The sequence below is a fragment of the Ciconia boyciana genome, chromosome 3, assembly GCF_034638445.1.
Source record: "Ciconia boyciana chromosome 3, ASM3463844v1, whole genome shotgun sequence".
NCBI lineage: Eukaryota > Metazoa > Chordata > Aves > Ciconiiformes > Ciconiidae > Ciconia > Ciconia boyciana.
Genome location: NC_132936.1, coordinates 6,482,000 through 6,494,474, shown reverse-complemented (window position 1 = coordinate 6,494,474; position 12,475 = coordinate 6,482,000). Strand labels below are relative to the sequence as shown.

Below are 12,475 nucleotides of genomic sequence, written 5' to 3'. Positions count from 1 at the left end.
CACAATTTGTCCAATCTTTACCCTAAAGTGACTCAGCTAGTTTCTGATAGGCATCTTAAGTACACATTAACTAAGGAAATAGGCTTTCTTGAGCTACTGGATTGAAATGCGGGAGAATGAGCCTTAGCCTTAACTACTGAAGTAATAAAGGCATCTATCTGTCAAGATGCCTAACATCACACATACCACAAAAGTAACGCACCAAAAAATAGAGAATATCACAACTACTTTAAAACATGCAAGTAAACATCCTCTTGTAGGGGGTGAAAAAAAAAAGAGATAATTTGTTCATAGAATCAGGTTCACAATAGCCTGATCTGAAGCGGACCTAGAGACATTCAAATGATACATGCTCAGAGCAACACAGCAGCTCTTCCACTTCGAAGAAAAAGGGACTTTGACCCCCGCCCACCATGCAGTAACCCTGTTAACACCGACTGAGCTTTGCTCTTCTTATTAAGGTTTATCTGAGGCCACGGAGGCAGCCTCTGCCAGTCCTGTTTCTATCTGCATAACTGGTTTAGGCAAAACACGGTCTTTACCTGAGAGGCGTCTGGGCACATCGGTGATGGCTGGAAGTCCTGTGCCTCGAGTGGAGGACAGGGGAGTTGTGGAGTGAATGGACGGTGAAGTCATCTGGCTCAAGTAGGATGGGTAAGACTGGTCATAGGACCATGGCGGGGATGACTGTGCCTGCCTGGGGTCTAGGGAAAAAAAAAAAAAAGTTTTTTTTAAAAAGGAAGAAAAATTGTAGGGCATCAACAGTCTAATTGAAAGAGGTGGGATTGAACATACACCCATCAGTGCTATAAGGAATGAGAATGCAATGAAACACGACCTGCTCCTCTAGGACTCAACCCCTTCAAGTCTCACTCTGTGCTTTTCCCTCCCCATAACAATTTTTTGGGGACATGAATGGAGCAGTGAGCAGAGTTTTAAAAGACCTAGCAGCTCTGCTGCAAATCCCTGACGTCTCTCATCCAGGTCTAACTGTGTTATACCAGGACTCGCCAGTCCTCGTGGATTCAGACAGATAAGCAGACTGTTAAGTATGAGACCCAGGTCTGAGCTTAGGAAGTGGACTTCAGAGGTGGGGAGACTCTACAGTCAGCACTTGGCATGCCGGTCAAGTTGTTCAAACATTACACAGTAGTGTTTTCAGTGCTGAAAATACTATCCAAGAAGGAAAAGGTCATTAATCTTATCAGCATCCGTCCAAAAATGTCACATTTGAATGCTGGCCCAATTACCTACAGTCACCTCAATTACAACAATATGAAATCAAATGGTTTGGAATAACTATTGGAAGCTAACGATGCCTTTTGATGTATTTGGTACAGCTCACTATGGAGGAAATGATTTTAAGGATAAATACAGTTTATTTTTTGCTGAAGCACTGGTGGATTGCACTGAGTGAGAGAGAGGGAGACCTAGTTTTACTCACTGGTGTTTGGATTTATAAACCTCTTGCTCTCAGTTAATAACTGGTGATAAAGATATCACTGAATGCCTCATAAATTATTATTTTTATTTCTTTACATTGATAAAAACAAAGCCCTTTCAAACCCAAAGTGTGTTTTGGGCACTGCATGATAAACAGAAAACTGTCTCTGAACTGGCTTACAGAAATTGTAGCACATCCCTCCAAATCCTTCCCAATATTTTCAGTGAAGCACATCGGGTCCACTCAATTTGGAGAACCTGCTATACCAGAGCACTGTGCTAAGGTCCTAGTTTGTAGACAGCAATGTGATAGCCACATGGCATAAGCAAAGGCACTTTTTCAGGAAATTCAACTTTTTTTTTTCTTTTTTTAACTCCTTTTCCTGCTCTTTCACACAGCAAAAGCTTGTAGTTTCAGCTATTCCTTGTTTATTTTTTCTGTTCAGACATGATTTGTTTGAAGAGATGTCTGGAAAGCAGATACTTCCTTGAAGCAAAACAACTATATAGATATATTAAAAAAACCCCAACTTTCCAATTTAATTTTAAGAGGATTTTCCTGGAGTTTGCCTGTTATATTAGACCTGAGTAATATAAATGGTTAACATAAACTCCTCAGAAATCTGAAGGACACTTGATCATTAAATGTAATGAACTTCTTTGTTTTAACAATTTCAAGGCTAGGGTTGTATAGGTTGGCGCAGGTTCAAATCTCACTGACTGCTCGTTGTTATATCTGATATCGACATATTTCTCTGCCTCATTCCACTACTATAATTCACCATTCAGTCAATGGTAAATGATCTTCAACTGGGAACGGAAAGCCTAGGCTTGCTGGGAAAACAATCTTAAAATTAATGATGTGTCAGGAGCACAATCTCAAATCTGAGCTCCTTCAAACTCCAAGAGCTTTTCAATCTCTGCTTCCGAATCCAAAACAGAGTCCCCTAAAGTTTTGGTTTTAGGTCAGCTCCAGTGCTGGAAGGAAATTGTACAGCAGGTAAAGGCTAGGAAAAAAAATCATGACAGAGGATGTTTTCACAGGATTTTGGTCTAAGATGGTGAAAACCTCAGGAAAGGAGCTGCCTTCTGGAGGTTCATGCCACTTCTCCTAGTGCAATCCTCATGGCACGAGATCTTGAGCGTCTCTGGCACCCTTACCACTTTGAACACCCATGCTAGACTTAGTTTTACATCTAACATCCTTCATCCAACATGGGTGAATGCCTGTGTAGACACAAGAAGGATGAATGGCAATGAGTGGTCTTTCAAAGGCTCATGTGGTCTTTCAAAACAATATCTCATACTGTGCTGTCAGAGGCAGAATATGGGGCTGGACGGACCATCAGTTGACCCAAAAGCCTATCATATATTCTTACGATGACTAGCTTAAATATATACATGGCTTCTATAGCTTATCCCAACCTCAGTGCCGCATTACCATATTTCTTTTTTATATATATATTTGATTTCAGCTCTTCATGAGTCCAATACTGCAAGACTTTAAACTGCAAAGTATTTTAGAGAAAGAGAAAAGAGAGGATGGACTGTTAGTGAAGACATGACTGAGGTCATGATCAAGGCAGGGTGGGGAATTTTGCCCTGGGGCTGACTGGCTTCAAGCATTATCTTTGGCCCGTTAGGAAACCGGAAACTGAAGATATAAAGGAAACTGAGGAGTTTCACCAGATCCTGGAGTAAATGCCCTAAAACCAGCCTCCACACACTGATAGTGGCCAAGGTTTGCACGGATGCGTGAGGAGAATGCAGTGAAACGCCCTCACCTTGCCAAGTCACAGGTGATCTGCTAGCCCACAGCGTAAATGTTGCTGCTCAGCGGCATTGCACAATCCCCAGAATAAAATGCTGCGAGGCAGAGTCCAAAGCCACCCCATCTAGTCCTCGAAGGTGGACATGCAGCTGTGTCTCACGCGGCACCCTTTGGTCCTACGCGGCACCCTTTGGTCCCACCAGCAGATGTTCCCTGCAACACTTCTGGAGCAAACTTCAGCCACCAAGGCCCAACCAGCCCATCTCTTCTGGTCCCACATGCCACCAAACCAAACCTCCTGGGGAGAAGGAGGGTGCCAGGGGTGTCACAGGGAGGTGCCTACCAGTGCTTCTGGGGCAGATCCAAGTGGATGCTTGTGGGGGAAACACAACGATGTCCTTAGGAGGGTCACCTCCTCCTTGCTTGGGCACAGAAGGGGTGGAGCGGCTATTTAGCCATACCAGCAGGGATGAAGCTACGAGTGGATTTGTGAGAGGTTTTCCTTGGTCTGCTACCCCAAAGACCAGCTTCCCCATTTGCTCTGGCTGGAGGGCTCACATGTGTCTACCGGGTCCCTGCGGGCGAGGACCTTTCTGCCATCACCCAAAGCACCACATGCTCTGGCACATCTTCCCAATCACGAAAAGCCCAGAACAGATGAGAAACCCCAAAGCTCTGAGGCAGAGCAAACGTGGATTCCTCCGTAAAGGAATCCCACAAAAAAAAAAAAAAGGGAAAATGCTACTACAAAAATACACTGAACAGCTTGGGCAAAAGTGTCCCACCCTCCCATACAGCAACAATGGGGAAGGGCTAATTCAACAACAGCAAAGGAGGCAGAGGGCCACTTTGAGTTGGCATTTGCACTTGAAAATTTTGGAGTGATTACTAAGAGCAGTCCTCCTTTTGTAAACATTTCTGTTACGCCTGCGTGGGTGTGAAGAAAAGCACAGCTTTCAGCATATTCGTTCACAACGGGGCACATCATGCATATGCTAAGAAAGCCTGGGCACAGCTCAGCTGAAACAAGTCAGCAGAGTGAAGTCTAAACTAATGCGCAAACAGTTCCGTCCCGTTTGCACTGCCAGGTAAACCTCGCCGAAGCAGGAAATATTGAGTATTGCAAATTATTTTGTGTCTAGGTTTTACTGCCACATTTACAGTCAGTGGGAGATATACATGGTTCTTGACCCCTGTGGTCTGTGATTGACTGCATCAATGGACAATGCTTAAAGGACAATAAGTGATTTGAAAAATCAGTCTAAGATTGGATGCACTGTATAAAACTAGAAAAAAAAGAAAGAATGAAAAAAACCCCAGTGACCCGTTCTCCCACTGATTACATCGGCTCTCCAGCAATGACTTTTCTTCCTTCAATGGAAATGTTCTGAAGTGTCAATGGAGAGAAGAAAAAACCCGTAAATAGCCCTGAAGAATGAGGTTTTCAGAATGAGAATGCTTTCGCACTGGATTATGAAGCACACAGATTTACTATAGAAAAAAAATCAATTTCCCATTTCCCAAGCTGAGTTACATGATCAGAGCACGATCACAGGCTGGCAGCTCCTTGGCGTACCACCTATAACACCCCAACATCACATGCGTGGATGCGCTTTGCACAACCACTCTCATTTAAATCCAGCCATCAGCTCGAGCACTGGCTGCTGCTGATTGTCTTAGTGCTACTGCAGATACTAAAAACCAAGCTGTCTGGAGCTATCTTGGTAAACACTTAAAGCAAATATCCTCATTTCTGATCTTAACAAAGCCAAGATGACTTTCTGCATGAGTAACCCGACTATTGTTGTAACACCACCCCCCCAGCAAAACAACAACAACAAAAATGCAACCTCCTTCTCTTCTCTGACTATTTCTTACGCATCTTTAAAAGCCCAGGGCTTGATCTGGATTGCCCAGTTCAATTAATGAAGTCAAATCCAAGGGAGTTACACCCCAATGTACAGAAGAGTAATTGAGACCAGATTTTGGCCTGAAGAACCTCTAAAACCATTTCTCCTCCCACCTCCCCAAGAGTCACATTTCTAAAAGAAAAAAAATAAACTGAACAAGTCATGCCAGTAGGGCAACTAAACTGTAAAGGCGGGGGGGGGGGGGAAATAAAGTTAAAAGAATACTTTAATAGGAGGGACACAATCTTTACCAAATGGAGATTCACAATGGCAACTTGCCAGTTGCCTGAAGGATGCAATCAATTTGCATAAAATACAGCAGACTGCAGCCACCCTTGTGTTCATGGCAGCAGAAATCCCAGCTCCACCACCTCATCCGCTGAGTCTCGCAGCTTTTATTCCATGTTACAGTGAGCTGAAGCCATAATTCACCCCATAAGTCTATTACTTGGGCTGTTTCTAAATTATCTGTTCCAGGCAACCATGTACTTTGCCTGATGCACTCTCAGATTGATGTGCACCAGCTACAAACTGGTGTGTGCTTCAGAGTGCTGCTGGTCCCAGGTAAAACACAGCCAACCCCTGGCAGGGCACTTGCCTAGTGCCAGTCTAAGAACAGCTACACGGTTTCTGTTTCAAACCTGTCCTGCAGCTGATGGTCTCAGAGAACAGACACTGGTCTTTGAGGCAGATGCTGCACAGCTTCATATCCAGCACCCGACAAAGCTGTGATGAGCACGGCTTTCTGCCTTCTCCCTGAGTCTGCAAAAGGGCAGCATCCAGCCCACTGCCTGCAAGTCCTGAACGGGGGAATTAAGGAGGGCCCAGCCGGTACCATCTTCGTCCTCCATCTGAGAGTCAAAGGTGCTTTCTGCCCATGATCTTCGCAGCAGACTCAGTTTACACTGCCCCTGAAACCAGTCCCTGCCTGCCAGTGGAGATGGGTCCCCTCACTAACTTCTAGGTAAACCAGCTCTGAAGCCTTTAAATCTGCTTCCTACAACCCTAAAAATGATGAGAAATGAAAGCGTAACGTCCCTGAAGTGCATGGGGAGGGGAAGAGGAAAAGGAAAAAAAAAAAAGATTTCATGGGACCTGCTTTTGAGTGCTGTTATTTCAGTCATGAAAGTCACAGGTTGCCTATAGATCAGACGGTGCCACAGTGGTGATGGAGCATGAAACCTCACTTAACTCCCACTTCGCAGTCCCCGCAGCTCAGCCGCCGGGGTCCTTGCGCCGACCACATTCCTGCCATTACGCCCGTGGCTTTTCCTGGCCGACAGAAGCTAATCCTTACCATTTGCATCTTAGAAAAACAACAGTTTTCCTCGTTTCGTACTGAAACACTGATGCAACAGCTCAGTGTCTGAACAGGAACGTAATCGGATACATGAGCAAGCTGTGTGAGTGCCGTTAGGGAAAGGGAAAAAAAATAAAAAAGCAAATATACCAGTATCCAAATGTGAACAGACAGGATCCCTGATTTACGGGCAGCAAGCGGGGTTCAAATTGAATCTGCATTGCCTCAGCAAAGGCATCTGCTTATTGGACGATTTGTTTTTTAATGACCCTTCGATGTTGCTTTTGCAGAATCCTAGTTAAAATGCCATGTTGAATAAGGGCAACTCTGTGCCTTGTACTGCCACAGCCCAGTCCTCTGGTAGGTTTAGGACTGTGCTGTGATTTGTAAAACTGGTACTCTGATACTGTAGGAAAATAAACACAACCTAGACAGAGAAAAGAAATATAAGAGTGAGCCCCAAAGTGCTGAGTTCTTTCAGACTCAGGTGTGGGCGAGCCAGGCTTTAAATATTCTTTCTGTTTAATCATGCAATAGCTATGCAAGACCTGAAGTGGAACGAAACAAAAACAGTTTATGGGCTTACTAGCAATAATATGGATTTTGTCATAGGAAACCAGTATTTACTGTTAATGTTATTAGGAATTAATTATTTTCCCTAAATGACTAGGTAAAAAGATTAAGAAACAAAGGTATTTCTAAAGGAATGCGTGGTTAATTCCAATAAAGGTAATAAAAAAATCCTTGTTTTTCAGACAAGGGTCTATTCTCCTTTTAATACATACCCAAGCCATACCAGGCCAGTGACCATGGTAAGAAGCCAGTGGTATTCCCACTGAATATCGCACCACAAGAAGGAAACTGGTGGAGACGGACAGCCCAAGCAGCTCACTCCCTGCTACCACACCAAACAGGTGGACGTTTAGCAATTTCCCATGGTCACCTAACACCCGATCAAAGCGGTGCCTCATCTGCGGCATCGACTTTGTCTCTTGTTGCACGCTTTGTGTGGCAACGAGCATCCATTCACCCCAGAAGAACTCGGAGGCACTGTCCGCAAAAAGCATCCCAACACTTTGGTGGAACATCAAAGCCTGTAGAGCTTTACAGATTGCAATCAACGTCCTGAAGAGCACCAGAAAGCCTTGTGGGGAAGCCAGCACAATTCACAGAGCTCGCACCGATGTAACATGCTCACGCTAATTGCCTTATTAAATGGGAGGGCTACCAGAAAGCTAACGAATAGCCTTTGAGGGCTGGGTGTTTGACTTTTCTAAATTGAGGAGGAGACAAGGGTGGGGAATAACATGGCAAATACTGTATTGGACCACAGTACAGCCCCGTATTCACTGCAAACTTTAATAAGCAGCTGAGTCCTCACTGCTTTGGGAGAAATGAGAACAATTTGGGATTCTAAATTATCCCCCATGACCATGAGTTTATCCGGCAAGAAAAGCACATAATCCACAATAGATGGGAAATTCAGCCTGCCTTCCTTGGTTCGGCTCACCCCTCTCCTGCCCTGCCAGCACCACATCTTCTCTCTCTCGATGAAGTCTCAGCTGGTACTTTGAACTGCTGACTCTTAAATTTGCAGAGAAGACAGCGCATGCCACACAGCTTTGTTTCCAGTCAGGCTTATTTAAAGCTCATCTGAAGTTTTCACCTCCTGGATCTGTAAATGCTGCTGCTGATTCATAACGAGGCAGAGAAGTAGTCTATTAATCAAACCCAGCAGAACATTTTCTACAGGAGGCATTTATGTGAATGAGAGCAGCATATGAGGTTACACTTAGCTAGGAAAAATATTACAAGGGGATCTCAGTTCTTGTGCTTCAGGGCATAAGCTGATCACCAGATGGGGTCAGGAAGAATTCCACCCTCCTTCGTTCCTAGATATAGTGTTGCACAACAGGTAAACTATGGAGGCACAAGGAACAAGGAAAAAGCTGATTATAGCCCCGTTTTTCCCCCCTGCTTTCTTGGGAGCTATGTCCCCAAACACTGCCAGACAGAAGACAGTAGGTTAGAAGAAATATTGGACTTTAGTTTGGCTGTTCTTACCCAGAAAATGTTATGCACAAGAGCCCTGACTTCACATGTCCAACTAACAAAACACTAAGCCCGGCCAAAAAACCTGCTCTGGGAAGCTGGTGGGCAGCAGGTACCTTGTAATGGGTACTATTGACATATTTAATATATTATAAACATTTTACACTAGTTAAAGCTAGACTTCTAGGTCTGGGAGAACTTTGCCACAGCTCATGGGAACAATTTTTTCGTTTCAATTCTCTGAGTGCTTTGGGTTCAAATTAACCCACTTACTTCTCTTTCTTACTGCAAATTAATAAACCAGTGGAACTTAAAAAACAAGAAAAAGAAAGGAGAAGAAAGCCACAACACTTTGTTAAAACCGCTAAGTTTCAGCTGGTATCATGTCAAAACCACTTGAAACATGAAACCAGAAATCTTCCTAGGTTGACTCAAAGACTATGTCTCTACTAGGAGTGCTTTACCAGTGAAGGAATACTGGTATATAAGATTGGCAAAGGTCTCCTGGTATAGATGCAACTACAGCAGCAAAACTGAGTTTTAAACTGGTCTAGTAAATTGAGCCAAGAGTTTTGTTGATGGACTTGCATCTAGGTGAAGTTCTCCAACAGTTCTAGCAAGTGAATCGGTCAGGGGCAACACCTCTTCACATCCTGGATAGACACAAATATCTCAGCACAAGTTTTGAGTGTAGAAATGGCGAAAATTAGATAAAGGTTGTTTTGACACTCTTTTGAAAAAACTAACCAGCTCTGAATTTAGAAAACTGACGAAATCGGTTTATTTTGTAGGCTCCACAGTTTTGTTGCAAACTTCTGGCATAGCTGCAGTTAAACATCTTATTTCGGTCTTATAATCTGTGACATGTGGTACTTTATGATTTCTCTCAGCACAACGAAATCTGTCTCTCAGCATGCAATCATAAATGTTGCATACAACCCTCACAAGCAACCTTTGGAGATTTCTCCGTAACCCAGTTCGTTTATTGTAACAGTGGTCAGCACTGGTGCTAGAGGGAAACTGCCACATGAGAAGATTGTATTATTATTCTGATAGAAAGACTATTAAATGCTGGCCACTTCCCTCAACACCAGTGCAAAATAAAAACGCTGAATAAAAATGTTCATTCTAATACGTACTGTTGCACACACGGAGGACAAGGCAGAGCAACGTGGCAGAATTTCACCAGATTCCTACTCAGTTTACCCAGATTGACTATTTTGGACTATTTTGGACTTTGAGCAAAAAGATATTTTAAAAAAAGAAAGACATTTTCAGCTTCAAACACTATAGAAAAATCCACTTCCCACCTAGCTTTGCTTGGAACACATCTCTCGCTCTGTAACAGCCTCTTTTACTGCAGTTTGAGACACAAATATCCATAAGCAATTACTACCGTTGCCTGTGCAAGTCAAACCTATGGTTCTGTCTCTTACCTGTAATCTGACTCTGTCCTTGTGGATTAAAAGGACTTGGTGCAGAGTTCAGAGAGGGCCGTGGGCTCTGGGTCGGGACCCCTACTCTCATACTGGGATGAGGAATGCGCCCTAAATCACTGAGGCGTTCAGAGAACAAACTAGGTTTAGAGTCATCAAGCTTCTGTCTGTGCCCTGGAAACAGCAAATCATAAAATAAAAGCGTTAATAACAAGATTTAGTAATTTAACACACCCCCAAAAACCCCCAAAATGGCCTCTAAGGACCTGTTATTAGATTTAATGGACTTATAGGTATCTCAGCTACCCCGATAACACAGCGACATCGGTGGGATGATTTGTGTTTTGGGCATGGTTGTGCTGGTGAAAGCCATATCGAGTACAACTGTGCCCATACAGATGTGTAACATGTTGCAATTTGGATCAAAATAAGCACTTAGGAGGATACCCACACAAGGTCTTTCTTGTCTTTTTTTTTTTTTTTTTTGCTGCTTTAACTACACTAGGTAGTTAAAGGGGCAAACTTTCTTTTCCAAAAGCAAGGCTCACATGTAAGTACAAGTTATCAAGTGGGACAATTATTCCATGCCTGGTTTATACGTTGTGGATTTTTGCAAAGAAAATGCAAGCTTTTCTTCTCCCCTTATTTTTTTCCTTTAACTCTGTCACAGTTAGTCATTAACTTTCATTTCTTGGGGAGATTTTCCAAAAAGCAAATAGTCACTGTCATTTGAGGAGAGCAGTATCGCAAGGAAAACCTTCAAAGCTGCTGGCCAAGACTAGGTCCTACACTCCCTTTCATGGTCACCCTTCCTCAGTCCTCCTAGTTCTCTCCCCAAAAACAGGCTAACTGCCCTCGTGCCGTATGGCCGCATTGGGAAAAGTCATTTAGGGGTGCTGGGTTGTCAAAATGTAAAGGGGAAAAATGGCAAAACCAACGGGATGCCCCAACTGGTACTGCTCATGTTGTCATTGAGATGTTTCAAGAGTAAAGGCTTTACTTCTCTAATCATTGTATTTTTGCTCCTAGGTTTAGTTTCTTTCCAAAGTAGTTACAGGATGCTCCTCGCCCAATGGCGCCTTTGAATGTGAGGCGCGGAAGGTGTTATTTCTATCATTCAACAGATGGAGAAACAGGCATGCATAAAGATTAAGGTCAGGACTAATTTTACTTAACTTTAGCCATTCATAAATCAGGCATCTAGTCTAAACTCTTCTAATGTAGACTTCCTCTACAGTTAATGGAAAGAAATAGCTACTTCCAGAGGGCAATTCATCTCATTTGTGTCTGACACCAGTCTTAAAATGGGATGATTCACCTTCTGAATTTGCTTTCTCTTCCTTCTCTGATCAGAGAGGGAGCACACATGACTACTTTAATTAGACACCCTCACCATTAGTCAACATTAAATGGAATGAATCTCACCCTAAGTTACCAACCAAGGGCACACAAAAAGCCTCTGGCAGAGCTGAAACGGGGGCCCAGACCCCCTGATTGCAACCCAGAACGACGTCTGCCTCCATCCCCATAAGCAGTGCCAGGGCACAGGCACAAGCAGTAACTGGGTACAATATTTTTATGCTTTTAACAATAAGAAGGGTCTCTGGTAGGGTTTGGGCTTGAACACTTCCAGATGATCCCAGTGGCTTGAGATAATCTGTGTTGTCCCTCAGCAGTGTGAACACAGCCATCTCTTTGGAGGCTACGGGAGTTCAGTTTTGCAGACACAGTTAGATTTGTCCCATGGGTCTTAGGGCCAGAGAACCAATTCTGGCACCGGTTAATTTATTTTAAAAGTGTAAATGAGGCCATTGAATCTTGAGATTGAACTATCAGACTACCACTCTTAAGGAAAATGCCTTTTACTGGTACCTCTCACCACAGTACTGAAGTACAGGGGTTCACATCATCTAACTGGGACCAGAGTGCCTGCATGACATATAGGCAAAGCGATGTCAGTACTGGACAGCTAAACCCAAACTAGATTCAGAGAAATCATGGTTCTAGATAGAGAAGTGCAGGATTTAGGTTGGGAGATGAGAAGAAACTGGCTGGAATTTAATTTTGGAGAAAATTCTCTAGCAATTTAAAAAAATTAACTAGTTGACCCACTATTTTGTACTTTGACATATGATTTTTCTCCCCCAGGATGACTCAGTCTAAAAGCACGGGGTAGGCAGGAGCTTCCTCCTTAAGGAGAAAGCACTGATCTATGTTAGAGCTGACATGGGTGGCTAGTCCTCTCTTCAGCAGGTATCAATCACTTTAAATGGGGAATGATTTTTGGTGGGCTTGTAGCAACTCTGTAATGACAGCTTAATTAACCGGATAGCATTTAACCTGCTAGTCTTTAGCATTATCTTTTCAATCTGTTTAAATTACAACTTGTACAGGCTGGGTGCTACTAAATCTGGAGAAACGACTTCCACACATACACGCAGTCAGTATTCTCTTGGGATGTCTCCTTCTCCATCTTCTTTTCCTCCACAATTTTTATGTATTTGCTTTTTCCTTTGCCAGTCATATTTTCCACTCTCTTTTTTAAAGGCATCTCCTTCCCCTC

The 12,475-nt window shown here is 43.4% G+C and overlaps 1 protein-coding gene across 7 annotated transcripts in view; it reads right to left on the bottom strand.

Moving 5' to 3' along the window:
- The window catches only part of RUNX2 (RUNX family transcription factor 2), a 226,036-nt gene that overhangs the window by 99,083 nt on the left and 114,478 nt on the right, over positions 1-12,475 (bottom strand). For 5 of the 7 annotated variants that reach the window (XM_072858329.1, XM_072858334.1, XM_072858333.1 and 2 more), the window contains 2 exons: positions 9,913-10,086; positions 543-704 (listed from right to left, as the gene is read on the bottom strand). In XM_072858329.1, coding sequence (XP_072714430.1) covers positions 543-704; positions 9,913-10,086 — 336 coding nt within the window. The remainder of the gene's footprint in view (positions 1-542; positions 705-9,912; positions 10,087-12,475) is intronic. The other 2 variants (XM_072858336.1, XM_072858335.1) reach the window with 1 other exon arrangement.